The sequence below is a fragment of the Apteryx rowi genome, unplaced genomic scaffold, assembly GCF_003343035.1.
Source record: "Apteryx rowi isolate R43461 unplaced genomic scaffold, aptRow1 scaffold_148, whole genome shotgun sequence".
Classification (NCBI taxonomy): domain Eukaryota; kingdom Metazoa; phylum Chordata; class Aves; order Apterygiformes; family Apterygidae; genus Apteryx; species Apteryx rowi.
The window spans coordinates 806,878-826,350 of NW_020447730.1; the positions used below are offsets into that span (position 1 = coordinate 806,878).

Sequence of the window (19,473 nt, forward strand, 5' to 3'; positions counted from 1 at the left end):
GGGAAAAGCACCCGCGTCCGCAGAGCTGTAACAGCATCCAAAGCTCCAGCGCTCTGACCACGAGTCACCCTGCGCAAATAACGCAACACTTTTCTACGTCCAGCTTTCCAGGAAGCTTCTCCCACATCATGTAGATAAGAACAACGTCATCCAGGAGAGAAAACAAACCCTGACTGTAGAAAACGCCTTCCTACCTTTACCATGGGCACGTACTCCTCCGGCGGGGCTGGCTGTATTTTACTGGACATTTCTATGACAGCTTTCACCAGCCCAGTCACGTTCTCGTAGACTTTGTCGTTGGAGCGGTCCAGGTTGGCGGTGGGAGGAGGGCTGATCTCCTGCGGCTGGATCTGCAAGCGGAGAGAGGTTGTTCAACCTCGGGTCCCCAGCAGATGGGGCTCAGCGACTTCCCAACCTCTCCTGAGYGCCAGGAAGACCTCGGGTTGGGCGCAGCCCTCCCACCCGCCGGCTCCCAGTCCCGGCCCCGCGCACCCGCTCTCAGACCGGAAGGAAATTCCCTTCTGTTCTTCCGACTGAGCCTGGCTGTGACAGGACACTGAAGAACTTCCCACCAGGAGTTCTCTGAAGAGCTTCCAGTGCAACTCCCACAACACAGAAGCAAATAATTTGCGGAACGAGGAGCGGAGTATTTGCAAGACAAATCTATGTCTAAGTGCTTCACTACTGACGGGCAAGTTTCATCGCTAAGACAACGAGTTATCAGGTCCCTCGTTCCGGAAGGCTGTTTTGTGCTCTAAAACAACGCCAAGGGACTCAACACAGGGATATAGGAAAGAGAGAATATTGCAGCACACATTCTCAAGTGTTTCGTTAGTGAAAACACACAGCAAATTAACAAAAACGGTGTCACCAGTACGGATGGAAAACACTGAATATTTTCATACGCTTTGTTTCCAACAGATCAGAAAAATGCCAATAGGCTAAAAATCCTGTAGTCCTCACTCAAGCAAAACTTCCACCAAGTTGGTCCTGGCTAAAGTTAAATCCAAGACAGGCTGAAATTATCCTGGTCAGAAAAGAAACAAACTTTGAAAACTTCCTTTCCTCTGTAAAATCCTCAGTAGCTTTGCTCTTGAGCTGTGAAGCTCTAAGCCTCCCAGTACCTTGCAGCTCTTCAGGACTACTGGTGCAAGCAACTACCCAGTGGGAGAAGGTGGTGAAGAAACTGCCCGTTTCCGGCTGGTCACGCAGCTGCAGTCCAGCCTGTCGGACCGAGATCAGCTCACAGCGCTGCAGACCACCAAACCGGGTTGCTGCTGGCTGTTGCTACTGGTCCTGGTCACAAGGACGTTTCACTGCAAGCACGAGACTCCAGATTGCAGAAAACAAACGATTTGGACTGCACAGTTTCTCTTCCAAAGCGAGAGTCTACCATAGCACCAGCCCCTCGAAGAATAAAATTAAAAAACTGATTTCTTTGACGGAGCCCTCACTACGTCCTGCAAACGCCCGCTTACAAACGAATAAGCAAACGAGCATTAACTCAAGCACCTTGCAGGATATCCTTACTGAAAGGTTTTTTTTAACTTTCTAGGAAGCACTTGAGATACCGCCCTGCTGAGACTATAAAATCCTTGGATGAAACTTTGCCTAAGGAAGGAGTGCAGGATTTCGTGCATGGTGATTCCATTTTGCTGTGTCCCACCAAGGAGGTACTGGCCACCGTGACGCAATTTCAGTCTCGCGTTTTGATCAGAAGATGCTTTAGGCAGACGAACGTTAGAATTGCTCAGATCAGTAGTGAAGGGACGCGATTGCAATTGGCTTCCGTGATCAAGGAGTTAGAGAGCCATGTCGCAAAGTCGCATGCAAAGAGGTCGGCACGGGGCACGTACACGCGCGCTCGCGCACTGCTTACCCTCCACGGCTATGGTTGAGCAGAAGGTGGGGGAAGGTTAAAGAAATTTACCAAAAGAAGGGAAAAAAGAAAAACAATATTAATAAAACTCAGCAGAAGAAAAAAAAAATAAAATAAAACCAAACCAAACCAAACCAAACCACGTGTAGCAATAAGAGACCAGTTAAAAAGCCTGCAACGAAAAGGTGCCCCCCAACGGTGCGGGCAGCCGTGTTAGCTCGTGGCCCCCCGGTACGGCAGCGCGGCGCGCTGGCAGCCGGCTGCGTGCCCGCGGAGCGGACGTGCCGGCCATGCGCCCATGCTCGCATCTCACTGAACACGGGGGGAAGAGACCATGCAAAGCTGGACAGCAACAAGCCAGTGGGGCAAGCGGCAAACGGAGTAGAGGGCCTTTGCAACAGGGGGGAACCGTGCGTCCTGCGAACCCCCCCCCGGGCCCTTTACGCAACCAAGCCGTTATTGTAGAGATCGAGAAAACGTTGCCTTAATCTCGCTCGGTCTTTTTGTTGTTGTTCAAACCCGTGATAGGAAATATGAAGTCATCTAACGGTGCAGCTCCTGTTCACGATGACTAACCACGGTGGTGGTCAAGAGCTACTAGGGAGCCATTCCAGAGGGATTATACCCAAACCACTTCATTCCTACGGGTAGCTCCTAACATTTCAGCGTAAGGATATCCGCGTTTCTTAACTCTTTTGGGTCGCTGTTTCTATAGCCAACATCAACACTAAGGCTCCTCTTTGCACAGGCAGGCTGACACTGCCTCAGCAAGGAACGGTACACTGTTAGACAAGGGAGAGACCGTGGTGCAAGTATCACCACGTACAAAGGAAGTTTTAGCTAGAGAAGCCAAGTTTAGTAACGCATCTGCTGCTGCTTTTTAACGTTTTCTGAGGCTTGGCAGCTTGAAAAGCCCTGGCACCAGTCTGCAACAAATAACCCTGCTCAGACTCGCCGCTGCCGTCCATTTATGCTGATTCTCAAACATGCAGATAATCTCCAAAGAGGAGAGCAGGAGGGACACAGAGGCAGTGGCTGAAAGGCCAGTTTGTGCTAAACACACTGCTTTGATGGCTAGTTTTGAATTTTGCGGTCAGATGAACTGGACTCTTTTCCGTACTTGCTTAAACCCCCTAAAATAAGTGTCGTGTCCCGCCATATCTGTGCCTACCCCGGCACCGAGTCCAGCTCTTTCGTACGCACTTGGCAGGGCTCAGACTAGCGGGAGGTTTCCTTTTCCTTCCGTGGAAACTAACATCTCTTGCGGCAGCAATTGCTGACTGTGTGTCTCTGCAGGAGCCTGCGCTCTACTGCTGACCCCATCTTCCTCCTCGCGCAGAAGAGCTGGAGCACAAACAAATCCCTTCCTTGGGTGCTGCTGACGGCGTCAGCAGAGGAACCGGCAGCAGCAGCCCAAGCGACCCTGCYTTAACGCTCGGGGCGGTAACACTGCAGTCAGAGCCAAAGTCTGCGTGTGTGTCGGGGGGGATTTTTTCCAGCAGCGAAGGTCATAAAGTGACGAAACCGCTATGTCTATGCGCAAGCTGCGCTTCTCTGCGAGGACATTAGGGACAGGGAACRGCCAGCCAGCACTGTGTCTCGCCGCTGGAAACCGCCGCCGGCAGAAATAGCTCCGCTGCTTGTCCTCGGGAGGCACCGAGGTCACTCAGGTTCCTAGTTCCCAAGGATAAGGAACCTGAGGAGTCCCAAAGGCAGAGAACGGAGCCTAGAGACACAGTTTAGAGGTGGTCGACAGGCTGAGGAACCGTTCCACCTACACCAGCTGCTGCCACGGGGGACCAGGCAGCGTTTTATAGCTCCCCATAGCACTTCTCTGCCAGAGAGCTCCAAAAAGTCTCATTTTTGGTGTTGCTGCCTCTTTACTGGAGGCGAAACAACAAATTAGAGAGTATTTCTAACCACGTATCCTATCACCTACACAGGCAGAGCGCCCTGACCACACCGTTCGCCCTCTTCCCTTGTTCTCCAGAGCCAGCAGGGTTTTAGGGGCCTTGACACTGCAGCAGGCGCTTGCTGGAGCGTCACAGCTCAGACACGTCTCGCTCATCTGCGACTGAGCGCTGGTGTAGGTATGACCCAGGACAACACAGTGAGTTGGGAAGTTTAGTTGCTTTTGCTTTCCGAGGTCTCTCTGCTTCAGGATAAGTTAACCTCTGAGGGGTAATTTCCCGAAATGTATTGCACGGGACACTGAGCCATGTACCTTCACCCCTTCGTTGTAGCTGTCCACGGGGCTGTTGAGGCTCGCGAGGCTGCCCAGGTGGCTGGGGGCTCCGGGACGGGGAGGTTTCTTTGGCGGAGCTGCGTGATCTGGTTAACAAAACAATCTGYGTTTTAGAGGACCGATGTATCAGCTAAACCTGCCTAATTCCGGCCTGTCATCGCAATAAAGGTGCTTTACTGCACCGGCAGAGGAAATGCAGATCTTAACGCCATCACGTGTCTTATGAAAAAACCCACCTGGATGAACTCCGCTTTTATCTGTGTTTCATCTCAAGAAAAGGTTGTGGAATTCATCAAGCCCTACGCAGACGTGGCCATCTTGGTGCGGCACCGCACAAGCCCCTCTGCGGGGCCAGCTGCTGCGCGGGGCCACCAGCCCAGACCTGAGAAGTGTTTCGCACTTGGTACCGCAATACCTGAGTGCCGCCCACGCTCTGCATGTCTGGAAAACTAGACTGCTTCATGGCAGAAAGCCTAGATGTGATTCAGAGCGGACTGAGAAACCTGAATTTAGGTGTCTACCTGCGTTTTACGTGTCTGAACTCCGCGCTCCACGGAGTCCTACGGAGTGACTCAGCTTCCTCTAGACACGTCCTGGCTGCTRCTGCTGAAACACTTTCTAGGCTTTGCTGACCAAATCCCTGGTGACTGTAGGGGAAACTTGAACACACAGAGTACACCGAAACCCCTACATGTCGTGACTTTCATCCAGAACCGAATCCACCCCTTGGGTGAAAACACCAGCATAAATCTGCGTTCACTACTGTGGCTGGAAGACTTGTAGTCAAGGGCTCAAGGGGACAAGAGAGRAATTTGCTGCTTACCTGGTTTACCCACGGGCTGATATATGTGCTGGTTACCAGTCTACAAAACAAAATACACATTTAAACTGGTTATTAGAGTGCTCACAACTTGCATTAGTATAATCTTAAGCATTGAGAGTAGACAGTTCTCAGCACGTTTCCCAACGTTTAAAAACACCTCCCTATTTGCTCTCATTAGCTACGCTAACTGTATCATTCACAATATGAAAATATTTTCACGTATTTTATATTCTTCACAACAGCCCTGGCCTCCGCCTAGGCTAAGAACAATTTATCCTTGCAAGGCTGATATCACCGTTAGTCAAATGAGCTGGTGTGTTCGCAGTCGGTTTTGTTCTTTATGCAGAAATCAAACCGTGTAAGTCATGGTGGTGAGGAGCAAACTGCAGTGGAACTATTAGAAGACTGAGGTATTTCTGCACCGCTGAACCGTTTCAGTAACGTTAACAGGCTTCCAAGCTGTTTTACTTTTGTGACTTTCTTTGGTAATTATAGTTACACAATCTTCATGCCAAGAAAGATGAAAATCTGTTGAGTCGCAACCAAATTAATGCTTCAAACAAAACTCGGAACTGTTGTGTCAGAAGAGACACTGTAATCCAGTGAGTCACATTTTATGCAAATGCATCTGCACAAAGGAATTTCCACTGCATAGTAAAACCCTGAAGGAAGCTAAAATTTAATAGGTCTAGTAGTAAGACATCTCAGCAAGGCATTTGTTTATAAAATAAGGATCATTTGCTGTGCAGTCAGAACACTCCTTTGCAGCAGACCCTCAGGACGCTGCTTTTTCGACACTGAAGAAGATGCTCAGACAAGTTAGAATTCACTTTTTATAGCAGAAAAACTTAGTATTTGCTCAAATTCATCTTCAGCTCTGCATAATGCTATCATAAATCACTGCCTAAGAATGTTAATTCATTAACTTTCTTCTCTGACCCTTTAAGCAACTGTTTTTGACCACCTCACCTTCTCTATTTATTCTCAAAAACATATCCAGGTAAGAGGGACAAGAGCAGTACAGTTACGATCCGTAGCTCCCAATTCCATAGGCACCTAATCTTGGTTTTAGACAGCTGAAAACTGCAAGAACACCAAGCACTTGGCCAACAGCATGCAGCAAGTCCGCAGGAGACCCTCAGACCTGAGCAGAGAAGCTCGTGTCTTGACAACTGGATCATCTTTCCATTACGAAACTTGTAGGACACTTGAGATTTCTACCAGTTTGTCATGGAAAACTGTAGCAAGAAGCACAACTTATAGCAAGCAAGGTCAACTAATAATATATCACATGGGGAGAAAGCCGGAGACAGACGCTTAAGAAGTTCTTACAAGCTTCAGAGATGATATTCTCTCAACTTAGTGCTCTAGAGCAGAAATGCGATGGCTAGAAAGACAGGAGCACGTTCAACCTGCCTCCTTCACGTCGCTAATTACAGACTTGAGAAATAAAAATGCACCTTCAGGAACCGGGAGTAGAAACCAAAGCTCCAAAGTTCAAAAGCTTCAATACTGAAGCCGAACCAGGACTTTACAATCGCATCCCAGACTAAGTAGGAAAGCGAATTTAAAACAGTAATTTCAGAGAAACGCTTTAAAGGTGATCGCCGAAGACRAGTAACAGAGCAGCCGTCAGGCTTCAGTCGCTGCCGTGGTCTCCAGCCCAGTCCCCTGTTTCCAATCAGCGTGATTCAGCGATTCCAACGGTAATTAAACAGTCGGAGAGTTATTTTTATTTAAACAGACAGGAGTTCAGCCCGTAAGAAATACCGCAGCTGCAGCTGTGGCCTGGCAAAAAATGAATGGCTGCGGGGTTTATTCCTTTTGTTTCACAGCGGATCATTCCCCCCGGGCAGAGTTCTGGGTAACACAACAGTAACATTTACATTCCTTATAAGAAAACCCTTCAGATATTTAAACAACTGCCAAAGTTATTTTAATCCCGCTTCCTGTTGACAGAAGTTTGAGCAACTCTCTGTATTTTTTAAATAAAAGGCCCGGCTATATATCGCACAGGCACTTAAAAATAATTGCGACGTGTCTGCGGAAACGTTTTGGTATCTGTTTCACCAGCAGCTTCTGGGGGGGGAAAAAAAACCACCCAAACTGCTGCCTGAACGAGTTTTGCCCCAGCTGCTGTTCCCGCAGAAGCTGAGCCGCTTGGAAACTTGTGCCGGCATGCAATCGTAGTGGAAACAGCTAGCAAAAGCTTTAACTCGCCTCCCAAAATCAAGCCAGCGTACAGCRTGTTCTACCCGGGAAGCGGAGAAAGAGCTGGGAGCCGGGAAGCTCCCGCGCACACGTACCGGGCCTTGGAGACCTCCGTCCTCCCGGTCCATGCTGCCCCTGGAGAGCCGCACGTCAGGTTTCTGCAAGGAAAGAAGGAGAAGCTTCATGCTGCGCTTTGCCGGCAGCTTCGACCTGCCTGGGATGGAAATCACGGTAAAGACAGGAAAACACGGCGGAGGAGCGCGTGCTGGCATCCCACACCGCTCCGTGCCCCTGCGGTGGCTCCCGGCGCCCCGGCAGGCTCCCTCGCAGCTACCCCGGCTAAAAAACCYGGGCCAGAAATACTGCCAGTACCGTTTCCCCAAGGCAACATCGGAAAAGCTGCATTTTCCTTTTCCCAAAGGCAGCGCAAGCCACTTGGCGAATCGCTTTCTCCCCTCGCGGCACGATCCCCGCCGCGGGAGGAGCGCCGCTGCTGCGCGTTAGCTCCCGCTTCCTGCTCCAGGGAGGTCACGCGCGCTTGGCTCCCGCGCCGAGCCGGAGAAGGCGCCGGCCGCCGGAGCTCTGCCTGCCGGCGCTGCGCTGCGCGGAGCTCCTGAGGGAGCCCGGCCGCGCTCTTCCTCCCATGCAGGCAGCAAACGGCTCGATTTCTGCTTTGCGAGTTTTAGGCAAAACGCGGGAACGAGGGAGTCGGGTGGTTCACGGGGGAAGGATAAAACCACCCGGGTTTTTTTCTTATAGTAACCGGTCGTTTCTCGCATCTCCCCAGCAAATGCAGACAGGCGGCGTTTATTCTTCCAGAACAAAAACTCGGCATGGGGACAGGCAAAGGACAAGCTGGTCTGGAGCAGAGGTTAACACCGCCCTGAGAGACAAGTTCAGCAAAGGAAGGGGAGCTCGTTTTTATTTCTGTTCAACTATAAAAAAGAAAAAAGCCTCGGCAAGTGCCCAAAGTCTTTGGAAACGGCCAAAGCCTGTTTGATCTCAGGGGTCTTTAACTCAGTGATCTACGAAATCTAAGATTTTATTTATGACTCCAGAAGTTCCCCCCAGCCCAGACCCCAAAACGAGCRAAATATTTAGCATTTTACAAGATTCGGAAGCGCCAACATCCACCCTAGGCCGAATAACACGCTTTTCCCGATTAAAAAGAGGAGAAGCAAGCAAAAGTTACCCCAACGCTAACAGACTTGCTTCACCCGCTGGCAACCGAAGGAGCCCGGTCYGGCTCGAGGGCCGCCCGCAACGCAGCCCCCGGCGCGGCTCCCTGCGCCGCCTGCGCCTTCGCCCTCCAGATTTCCACAGACTAACTCGTTTTTACAGTGCAGGTGACATCTAAGACCAAACTTGCGTTTTAACTCTTCGGAGTAATTTCGCAGCATCCTTCTAAGCGATCAGACTCTACAGATCCTTTAATTTTAGCCCCCCGATCGCCTTACGTAGCAACGTGCTGCTCAAGTTTCAATCCCGAGATGCTTCGGAGAGTTTTGCCGTAACATCCTCGTGCCAAAATTCACCCGCTCCGTGCTTGACCCGTCCTGCTGCCGCCCCGACACCGCCCCGCTGCCCCTTCCCCAACGCCGGGAGGCTCCTCGAAACGCCTCGCTCCTCCCGGCGCTGAGAAAATCCTCCTGGGAAAGCACCAGCGGGGTTAAACTAAAACACAAGTTTAAGCAAAAACTCTTGCCCTTGCTGTTACATTCATTACAGGTATCGATTTCGGGGAGTAATTGTATTTTATTTAAATCTTGCAGAAAAGCAAAACCCTTGAAAAGTTTCTCTAACGAAACAGTCCTCCGTCTGAGATCCTTGGAAACGTCAGGAGGACTTTTCAGACAGGATGTGTACGTTGGCATAGTGGAACATCATCTATTTTATTTCCAGTATTTCTGGTCCCTCACTAATAAAAGAGCGTGCACGTCTTGGTATTCTCACGACATGCCAAATTATAATGCCTCGGTGGGATTTTCTCAGGCTAAAAATTAAAATCTTATTTTAGCAACAGCTCACATCAATTACAGCTGAACTGCAGTTCTCAGTGTCAAAAAAGGACAAACCCAAACCACAACTATGTGGGAATTTCAGAAGAAAAAAACAAAACCAAACACGATAAGGAAACTATGCAAGTTATTTCTTCTAAGCCTATCGCRGGAAAGGACTATAAATTTCTTAATACAACGTTGCTCTGTCTGCTGAGAAATTACTGAAAGGCATGCGCACACATGCTTGCTTTATATAGATTAAAACAAGGTCCGGCACCGTCAGCACAACCACAACAGAAAGGCTYGACCTGGAAATTAAATATATGCGGGGAAGGAGCTCAGTAAAAAACCCCAAAGAAGAAAATCGTTCTGCAAAACACGCAGAGACATTAGCCCCAGCTTCTGAACCTAGAGGGCAAAAGTTAGGGGATAAAAATCACCAACTTCCCTACGCTACGCCCTAAAAAGATGCGCAGAGACGCAGAGGATGACTCTCGGTTTAAATTTTAGCGGTTCTTCACTCGTTATTTTTTAAAGCACAGCTTTGTTTTTATTTGGGGGCTTCCCACAAAGCTCCTGAATCGGAGCGAGCAGCTTGCTTCCTTCTCCTCCGAGGCGCATTCCCGCATTCTGGATGCCGTCACGATCACAGTTCGCACACCGAAGCTCTTCCCAGGACTGACCAGTTCCGTGTTCTCCAAGGAGCAGCTTTAGGCAAGCTGCTCACACAGACACCAGCCTGTCCGAGCGCTGGCAGATCTTCCTTCCAGTGCCACCGCACCGTAACCCTTGAGCCGGGGCGTCKCTTCCAGCCAGCGCGGCATCAGCGCCGCTTGCGCTCGTACTAACGTGTTGGGAGTCGTGTTTTTTCGCTGCAGAAGCAGCAGTAAATTTTGAGTCACGAGCAAGCTGGCATTACTCGGGGGAAACAGCGGTCGTGCCAACAGAAACCCCACGGAGGACTTCTCTGCTCATCGCAGCGTCTCGCGGGCACAGGAGAGCCACGCTTCGGCAAGACGGCTTACCRAAATCCCAGGTTTAGCTTTCTGGCAGCAAGGTGTGTCAGAGCAAGCGCGGGACGGGAACAGGACTCTTGAGCAAACGAGTTGCCTCTCCTCCCTCAAACACTTGGAGTCATGTTAGGAAAGTCCCAGAGAAGAAATGTCATTCCTTTACTAGGAGACACGGGGCAGGGAGCGAGAGAGAGCACGAGTGTGTGTGATATTTAGATTATTGCTTTTTAGATACATTTAGATTATTTCTACACTGGACCTGTGTTTGGACTCTTGTGTGTAAACTGTGGCTATCTCCAGGAGATCTGCAAGGCCTCCAAGGGTGGCTCCCCACGATGACTGCTGCAAACAGGCTCGGCCAGACGCAGATTATTCACTTCAAAGACAAGTGAATAATTTAGAAACAACCTTTACTTCTCTGCACTATTCAAAATCAGAATCAAAATAAACACACCCAATAAAGAGCCTTTTAACACTCTTTGTGCCTAAGAAGAAAAACAAATGGTCTAATGACTGTTACTTCTTTCTACCACCTTGAGTACTTCATGSCTAAAACTAGAAAATTGAAATACCTACCTATGAACCAAGCAGTTTCCTTTGACATATCCTGCTTCGGGTTCAAATACATCTTGTTGCTATCATCACAGCCTGCTTAGCTTTTCACACCATGTATAAATCCGTATCCAGTTTGCAACAGGCATTCAAATGCCCGTCGGCTCCCCAGCAGGAGCCCAGAGTAACACGTCACTGCTGTCCCGTGCCGTGTCTGTGGCCATCAGGCACCTTCAGTCTCGAGGAGAAGAATTTGAACACAGAACTTGAATTTTGACAACTGGGAAGCCAGAGTTGAACCCCAACTGACAACAAGAAACCACAAAACTGCGGAGAAACGGCAATAAAAAGTCCCATTACCAATGCATTTCTTCCTCCTCCTCCTTGGTGGTACTCAGAGCTTTTCCCCTTAAAGAGAGGCTATTTTCTCACACTCTTTTAAATTACTTCTTCCCACTAATGTGTCTCTGTTTACAAATCTTACTACAGTCAGGATTTTTTTTTAAGGGGTAGAGCAGGCACCGCTCTATCTCCTTAAGAAAAAAACACCAGCCAATCTCCAGATTGCCACAGAATTGTACCCACAACTTCCTATACATAAATATTCATGTGAATAAAGCGAGACTCACGAAAGAAACCAGCTGTCTGAGATATTTATAATACAGGACTCGCTTACTAGCTGATCACTTCAATTAAAATCTGTTTCCAAACCCACGTTTTGGTGCCGACTTATTTGTTCAGTAATTATTCTYATTTCAATAAAACTGATCAGTTTAGCAACCTTTAAAAAAAAAAGCCAGAATGAATTAAGAAGCGCTATGAAACAAAGCATTACCAGGAATCGTTCCTCCTTTTCAAGCCAGCGCTGATCTTCTTCCATCTCCTGTTGTTGTCGTATCAATCTCTCCTCCATGAGATGTGTGGGAAGAATCTGTCCCATTCCTCGTATGTCCAAAGTGCCCGAATCCTACAAAAGTTAGCTTTGTTCAGTCTCACAACTCCTCGAAATTTGCATAAACAGCTGCAATTTCTTATAGATTACAAAAGAATAGATTTTAAAAAGCCCAAACACACAACAGTGCTCAAGCAGAGTCCCTGATCTCCTTAGGAACTGAAGCAGACCATCAGAAGAAACTCTTTCCCACTGCTACATTTTAACTGCCTTGTTCCTAATCCCTGAAACCCAAAAGATTTGAAAAATTCTGCTTTGTCTTCCAATAACGTTGTTACTCCATACTTTGCACTTCACTCAAGTAGGACAACAAAAACATTTACCAAATTCATTTTCTTGGTCTTGAGCAATAATGCAACAATCCGGTTGCTAGAATTGCAAAACACTTTTTTATCCAAACGGGTATCTTTTCCAATTTTAGCCAACACTTGTAAAGCACACAATGAAAACATATTAAAAAAGCAAAAAATGTTGAAAGAGAACAGGAAAAAAAGAAAAAATCAGAGAGGACTAAAGGGAGAAATAATTTGTTGTTCCTCGCAGCGCTATGCAATCCCAAGAGGCTGAAGAGCACCTCCTAGGAACACAACTCAAGAAGAGGTTTGTGGAGCACTTCAACACAAATGTTCCCTCCTCTATTAACAGCCACACGTTTCAGGAGAGCCTTCTTTTAATAAACCTAAAATGTTTGCAGTCGCTCATTTAGCCTCAATGTCTAGGTTAAGATGCTAAGCAGCAATAACTTCATCAAGAATTAGCATAAAGAGTACAAACGCTTTATGCCCAACCTCACGTAAGAGATTTTGGTTCAAAGAGAACTGAACTCAGTCCCGACTCCCATCCCACGGCAATCAAGGAATTAAAAAACAAACAAAAAACCCCAGACAAATGCACTTAATTTTCCCACAATAATCTCCAGATGTACCTAAATAATAATAACAAAGTGCATTTAGTGTACAGCGTGCCACAAGAGACGCGCTGGTCCACGATACCTCCATGTTTGGTTGCCACGTTGATATTTCTTGAGGCCGATGGTTCCAGGACTCAGTTTGGTCCAGGAGAGAAGCCTGCCCAGGGTAAATGCTGCCCGCCATGGCGGGGATCCCGTGAGAACCAGGGTAGCCAGACACCTTCGGGAGAAAGGGAAAAAAAAGAGGTTATATTACCGTGCCCTGTGCTTCTCCATGTTTAGAAGTTCTTTTTTTTCCCCCTCAAGGGAGCCAAGAGGAGAGCACAGAAGTGACTCAATGCAGGCAGTCCTGGGGAGGGAGGAGGGGAAGCGACACCGGAAGAAGGAAGCCGAGCCAAAATATGACACACACAAAAACCCCTTCTCTAATCCTAATGCTATTTGAGGCCTCCCAGCCAAACAGCAGCACTGCAAAGTACTTTGTAGCCTCTGGAGGCAAAGAAGATCGAAGTCCCCCGACGAGCAAAAATATCCCTACGGACGCATTGCTAAGTTAGGGACGCGGAGCTCATTCGGGTTGTCCGGAGCTCGGCACGGGTCGCCCCACGGAGCCAGAGGGAAACGTCCCCCCCGTGCACGCGACGAGCTTAAGGCTTGAGGGGCAGCAGCAAGCACTGGGCTCAGCTGCACGGCCCGGCAGCTCCTCCCGAGAAAAATCAGAGACGTTTTAATGAGTCTGACGCATTCTCATTAAAGCAATGGAAATCTCCTCTATCTGGGAAAAAAACCCCAAACACCCTCAGCTGAGCCTGCTGTATAGGGCCGCAGCTTTGCGCAAACCCAAGAATGCTTAAAGTACTTTCAGGACTAACTTGTGTTTTAAATTTCGTCGGCAGTGTTAGGAATAAAAGCAAAGCCAGCGAGTATACTGAGCGACAGATTTAAAGGAGGCTATATATATATTTCACCGCCCAGCACGAACGCCAACGTGAACGCCGCCGCGTTCCTCCAGTAAATGCAAAAACGCCTACCGTGCCTCAGCGCGGTTTTAGGCGCTCGAGGGCCCCGGCGACTGCGGAAACGTTTGCCGCCTGCAGCAAACCTGCCAGGCTCAACCCGGCGTTTGCTCCGATGTGAAACGGAAAACACCTAACAGCACCCGATGAAACTAAACCGCGCAAGAGGTGAATTGATCCCACCAGCTGCAAGCGAGTTACAAGCTCCGCAGCCGACAGAGCGCGTGCCCAGCGTTCAGCGTAATACCTGGTAGTGATTTGGCTGTACCATATGCTGCGGACTTGGATAAAATCCTTCGCTGGATCTTGGGCTGGGGTAGCCAGGCCTACTGGGCTGTAAGGGTAAAGGGATTTTAAAAGAGGCTTTAAAGAAGTGTAAAAGCAGAGGATTAGTCTTTGGCGAGACAAACATTTACAGGAGCTAAATCACAAAAGCAAGCTCTAAAAGCAAACCGAAATAAATATCGTAGCTGATTTACAACGTTATTTATTTTTATTACAAACAATTGAAGTTTCCTCTATTTTTGCTCACAAACAGAACAACCTAAATCGTTTGCTAGATATTTCAACAAAAAAAGCCTGTGCTGGAAGTTCTTTCTGCCTATTGACTTGCCAGTACTAAAGACCCTGCTCTGTGCTGCTTAATTCTAGAGAGGGCACCAGAGAAGAACCTAATTCTTAAGTCAAGTTTCCAGGAGCAAATAGTAACGTTTCTAAGTTCATAACCTGTGTTATACAAAAATCTCCAAAGTTTCACCATCAATCTGTTGTTTCTGTGAACGTTCCCAAAAGCAAATTCTTTTGCTGAGTGTCTCAGGAGGAGAAAAATCAGCAAAGGAGGAAAAAAAAAATGTAACAACTCATCGTTGTGCAAACGGGCTGCTATAGTCCCTCTGGCAGCTAAAGGCTCCCACCGCATTACTTTGGGAGAGCACCGTTCTATCATTACGAATTTCACAGGACAAAACTGCTGTGATAAATTATCTGTGCACACGTAGGATTGAGTTCAAGCTCTATAAAGGGCTTCAACTTTTATAATTGTCCTAAGAAAAAAGTCAGTCGCCACCGTTAGAAAACATAAAAACTTCAGAGAAATTTAAAACCCATAGCCACAAAATTCAATTTGGACACATGCCATTAGTACACATGCCAACATCTTACACAAAAACCACTGCACAAAACCCTAACCTAACTACATTGCACATATGGTGAGGGCATCTCAAAGAGTTAAAAACTTCACCCTCCAAATGGGGGTAGGAGAATTAATTTCAGTCCTAACACATCTTTTTTCAGGTGGTTCAGTTTAGGCAGCGTCACAGCCCAAGGCTTTAACGATGAGCATCTCTAACAGCATGTTGTTCTTCACTACGTTAAAAGCATTTATTCTATCCGGATGAGCCCCCAAAGAACAAGGCTAAATAAATGCTTCAGACAAGGTTTTAATTACCAAGTAGCGTTTTTTTCCAATTCACACAGTTCACCTGCTTCTGCAACTTTTTACATTGCCTATTTATGTATGCACCAAAACCTGAGTTAATCTGAGATGACTGAACAGACTGATGGGTTATTTGCTGGTTTTAACACTGCAATGAAAGCAACGCTCGCGTTGTCCATATTCCTTGGTTGCCTACCACTATCAAAATGGAGAACCAAGCTCCGAAATCCATCAGGCAACAAGCGGCCTATGGGGAAACTAAAGAAAACAAAACTAAGCRACCTTCCCATGGCAGCTGGGGGATGCGCGTGGCAGAAGGTGCCGCGGTGGTACACCTAAAGCCAGCAGCAGCAGCAGCAGAGCTGGCACAGCGGGCTCCAGGACTTCACCATCACAAACCGGTTATGGCACAGGTAGTATTGGACGTGATGGTGGCGACTGCACAAAATAATTCTTCCAAAATACAGGCTCGATCCTTCCAAGTGCAAAATGTCTCTTTTGAGGGACACTGCGAGAGAAGAGGACCAGCAAGCGGGGAGGTTACGACTTCACAACTGCAGGATACATCAGGGACATCCAAACRGGCCGATGCAATGAAATGAGATTAAACATAAACTAACATACGTAGGTACGGAAGCAAAACCGCAACTTTCTGTTCAGAATAAAGAAAGTAAAATTAATTCTTTTCTATCCCCTCACGAATGAGTCCTAAGCAAACTTTATGGTGCCRTCTCACTAGCTAGTATTTATTTAAAGTATTTATAGTATTTATAAAAAATTACAGTATAGATCAGTTCTAATAACTCAGTCTAAACAAAGCTGGGTCACTTCAGGCAAGTATTAGCAGACGACAAAAGTAGCCAAAATGCCTTTGTCTGTGCCAACCGGTCAAAGGAGGCTTTGAAGAAATAAATGAAAGGAAAAAAAGGATGTTGTTTCTTTTCTTTTCTTTTTTTAGCACATGCTTTGCATTCTGCTGTCTTAGCTACCTTAGGAGGGGCTTCATCGGATCCTCCCGAGTCCCAGGACACGGTGACTTGCCGCCTGGACTCCATTCGCATCCGTTCCTCTTGCTGCAGCTTCTCTTCCTCCAGTATTGTACTGCGGAAAACACAAACGTTGCGTTTAATACAATTCCCGTTCAGTGTCTAGCAGACCTCTCGCCGGAGCCCCTGCGTCTCGCAGGCAAACAAATACTATTCAGCAAAGGGAGCGAGAACGGAAGGACACACGTCTTCTACATAGATTGGTTACGTTTCCAAAAAAAAAAAAAAAGGCTCGGGAAGAAATGCTTTTGTAGGATTATCAGTGTGCCTTCAACAACAGAAACAGCAGCTAGTTTTTAGAAAGCTGTGGCTGAACCTGTAAAAAAAAAAGAAAGTTTCTTTTTTTGCGTGTTAACATTTCTTTAGATGTTTAGTTACACAGAAAAATACTCAAACACAGTAAACGAAGCATTTACTTGCACGAGGACTTATCTTTCGCAAGAAAACCCTTCTGCTAAACTGCTGCAAAAATTCAAAACAAAGGAGAAAAGGTTCTTTACGGAAACTTGACAGAGCTTCAAATTACCAGGATTTGCTTCTTTTTTTTTTAAACAAAGCAATCAAAACCATTGCAAGCACTATGCCTCCCTCTTACATTTTAGCCTAAGCAGGAGCACATKCAGCAAATATATTTCCCAGAGATGTGTGACAGCGTTCACTCGCCTCCTAAATATCCAGGTCGCCAGGCTACGTTTTCACCAAAGCGCAAGACAGCAGCGACGCCAGTTTGCTACTTACCACCGCTCTGCCGAGGCGAAAGAGCGCTTGGAGTTCAGTGCGAGCCGGCCGCCTCCTCCCCGGCAGCCTCCTCCCAGCTCTGCTACGCGGCTTATTAACGTTGGATATTTGCCATTTTAAAAATATCCAGAGGGAAGCTCGGCGATGGGGCCTGGCGAGCCCACCGGAGCTGCCCGCCGCGGGGCTCTGCGGGAGGGGGGCGCGGGGCCCATCGCCGTCTGCGGCGTAACACGGTAATGCCGTCACGGARCGATTCCAGCTGCTTTATCGCTCCGGAGTTTCTCGTGGCGGAGCTGAATCCCGCGTTTTTTTAATCTGCTGCTCGGTCCGCTCAACAGCCACCCGAATTACTCACGTGAGCGATGAGCTCGACTGCAGCAGCGTGCTCTAATCTGGGAACTTTCCTGCTTCGTTCTGGGAGAAATTCCTGCTTGGTGGGAGACCCGAGCTGCGCTTCTCCTCCCTCGGCCGGAAAAAAAAAAAAAAAAGAGGGAAAAAAAAAACCCACGCCACTTTTAAAAAGCAGGGAAGCCATCTAGCCTGACGGCAGCAAACCCGYGTTTATAAGCGCTGCTGCGATTTCCATCCATCGCTGCTGAAGCAGCGCAAGAATGTGGAACGAAAACAAAACCAGGCAAGTTATTCGCACAAGTCATCCCGATACAACCAGCGCGGAAACGCGGCGGCGGCGGCAGCCCGCCGGGGGGGACCGACGAGAGAAAGAGCTTTCTATTTCAGCACCCTCTCCCTTCCGGAGAGGAAAATCATTTCCCTCAAATGATCCGTACTCGAATCCACCCAGAACTAGCGGGAACGCTGCTTTTAAGGCTAGGTCGCATTTCGGGTACTTGGCACGCGGCTTTCCGGAGCTTGGGAAATCGGGCAACACGCATCCATAGCCAGGAAGCACGGTTACAGTTTTTCCAGGAAATATCAAAGGATGCCGAGGAAAAAGAAAAAAAAATACGTATTTTGCATGAAATGTATTTTGCGACAAGCCTTTGAAACAGCCGTCAGGCTCTAACCGGAGCACAGGGAACGGGGCAAAAGTTGGCTAAAAGCAGCCGACTTTTAGAGGTGGCTTATGGATGGTTAGGGCCACGGGTGGCATCCGTCTGCTCTTTTGGCACGGGAAGGATGGAAACGCCGTTCCCCGTCCGCTTCGCTCTCAATGCCACGGTGCCTGTGACGCCYGGGTGTTTCACACAACACAACCGAGCTCAACAGCGTCACTGGAAGGGACAAATTTCTACTAAAACAAGGGTTTTTTCCCAACGGCGGCTCGGCCTCGGCTTCCTTCCCCGCTGCYCGGAGGTCCTCTCCCAGCCACCCAACGGGCCACGTGGCGCGAGGAYGATCCTCGGGCTCGGATGCCCTCGAGCGCTGCTGCCCAGAAGAGCGTATGAAACGGGAACGCCACCGAGAAGCCATACGCGGCCCCGGGCAAGGAATATAACTGACTTACAGCAATGCCTTTGTTTCCGCACCGGGAAGACCGATCCATAGACGGAGCGTGAGGACGCCAAGAGATATTTTTGACCTTTTCTCGGCGCAGTTGCTCGAGTACTCTGAACAGTTTATTGCAATTTGCAGAAGGTCAGGAAAGTCAGATCTAGGCATATTTTCCCAAACTGCGTGTATTTTTAGCAGCAAAGAGGAGCGAGCGGAGAAGCATTTCTATTCATACCATTTTCCCTGGCAAATCTTAAGGTGGTACGAGCAAGCGTCACTCGTCTGCTCAGCTAGGTGGAGACGTCTGCGGACAAACTCCCAACTATTAAAAGCTTGCTTAATTGATAAGCTTATTTATTTTACAAAGAACCCTTTCCCTAAAACACGCCCGTGACATTGAAAAGGAAACCTTTATTGAGAGTTTCAACGTAGGAATAGGGGAAATCCTGAAATGTCTCCTTKCATTTGAGGAGACAAAGCAATGCCAGCGTTCTCAGACGCCGCGGCGCGGGGACCGTCAAGAAGTACCGGCAYTTTAACGCTTCTTTCTCTCTCTCTGTGGTCTCCAGCCACCAGAAATACAAGGCTGGATGCAGAGGAACAGGTTTTGCATACGGCCCTAATTTAATACYGCTTTTATAGGGAGATTATTCTTCGTGGTCACTGTCAAAGAGCAAAAGGCTAATGAAGTGTTTTGCAGCCTACATCATACATATCAAGTATGTTCTTAAAAAAAAAAAGGGGGAGAAAATGTTGGCAGGATGCTACAAAACAGCAGGACTCTAGAGCTGTCCGTATTATCAGTTTTTCTTCTATTAATAAGCAACACTGCAAGAGCTACAGCAAACACAGTCACAAAAAGCCCCAAGTCCGACCTTCACCACTTAATTATCTCACCGTTGTCACTCAAACAGATTTTAAGACCGTGAATCAGTYGTTACTTTTATGTTATTTTACATTATTTGTAGAGCTGTATCTGTATTTAGTGTGTGATTCGCAGTCCTGGGACGCTAGCAGGGTCGTCTGCTCCGTTAAAACCTGTGCTTCTTCATCAGCGACCAACAGAGGGCCCAGCAGACAATCTTATCACAGCAATGATAAAACCGCTCCTTAATTTGCTGGTTTTAGTAGAGAGGAGAAGACAGCAGTGGGTACCTGATGGAAAACGCATTCAGTGCTGCAGTGAAACATCACTGAATTA

At 48.0% G+C, this 19,473-nt stretch overlaps 1 protein-coding gene across 24 annotated transcripts in view; it reads right to left on the minus strand.

Moving 5' to 3' along the window:
• The window catches only part of PTK2 (protein tyrosine kinase 2), a 198,973-nt gene that overhangs the window by 2,837 nt on the left and 176,663 nt on the right, over positions 1 to 19,473 (minus strand). For 17 of the 24 annotated variants that reach the window (XM_026058522.1, XM_026058544.1, XM_026058537.1 and 14 more), the window contains 9 exons: positions 16,026 to 16,137; positions 13,849 to 13,935; positions 12,668 to 12,805; positions 11,559 to 11,690; positions 7,254 to 7,316; positions 4,948 to 4,987; positions 4,104 to 4,210; positions 1,880 to 1,888; positions 195 to 350 (listed from right to left, as the gene is read on the minus strand). In XM_026058522.1, the coding sequence (XP_025914307.1) occupies positions 195 to 350; positions 1,880 to 1,888; positions 4,104 to 4,210; positions 4,948 to 4,987; positions 7,254 to 7,316; positions 11,559 to 11,690; positions 12,668 to 12,805; positions 13,849 to 13,935; positions 16,026 to 16,137 (844 nt within the window). The other 7 variants (XM_026058529.1, XM_026058527.1, XM_026058524.1 and 4 more) reach the window with 5 other exon arrangements.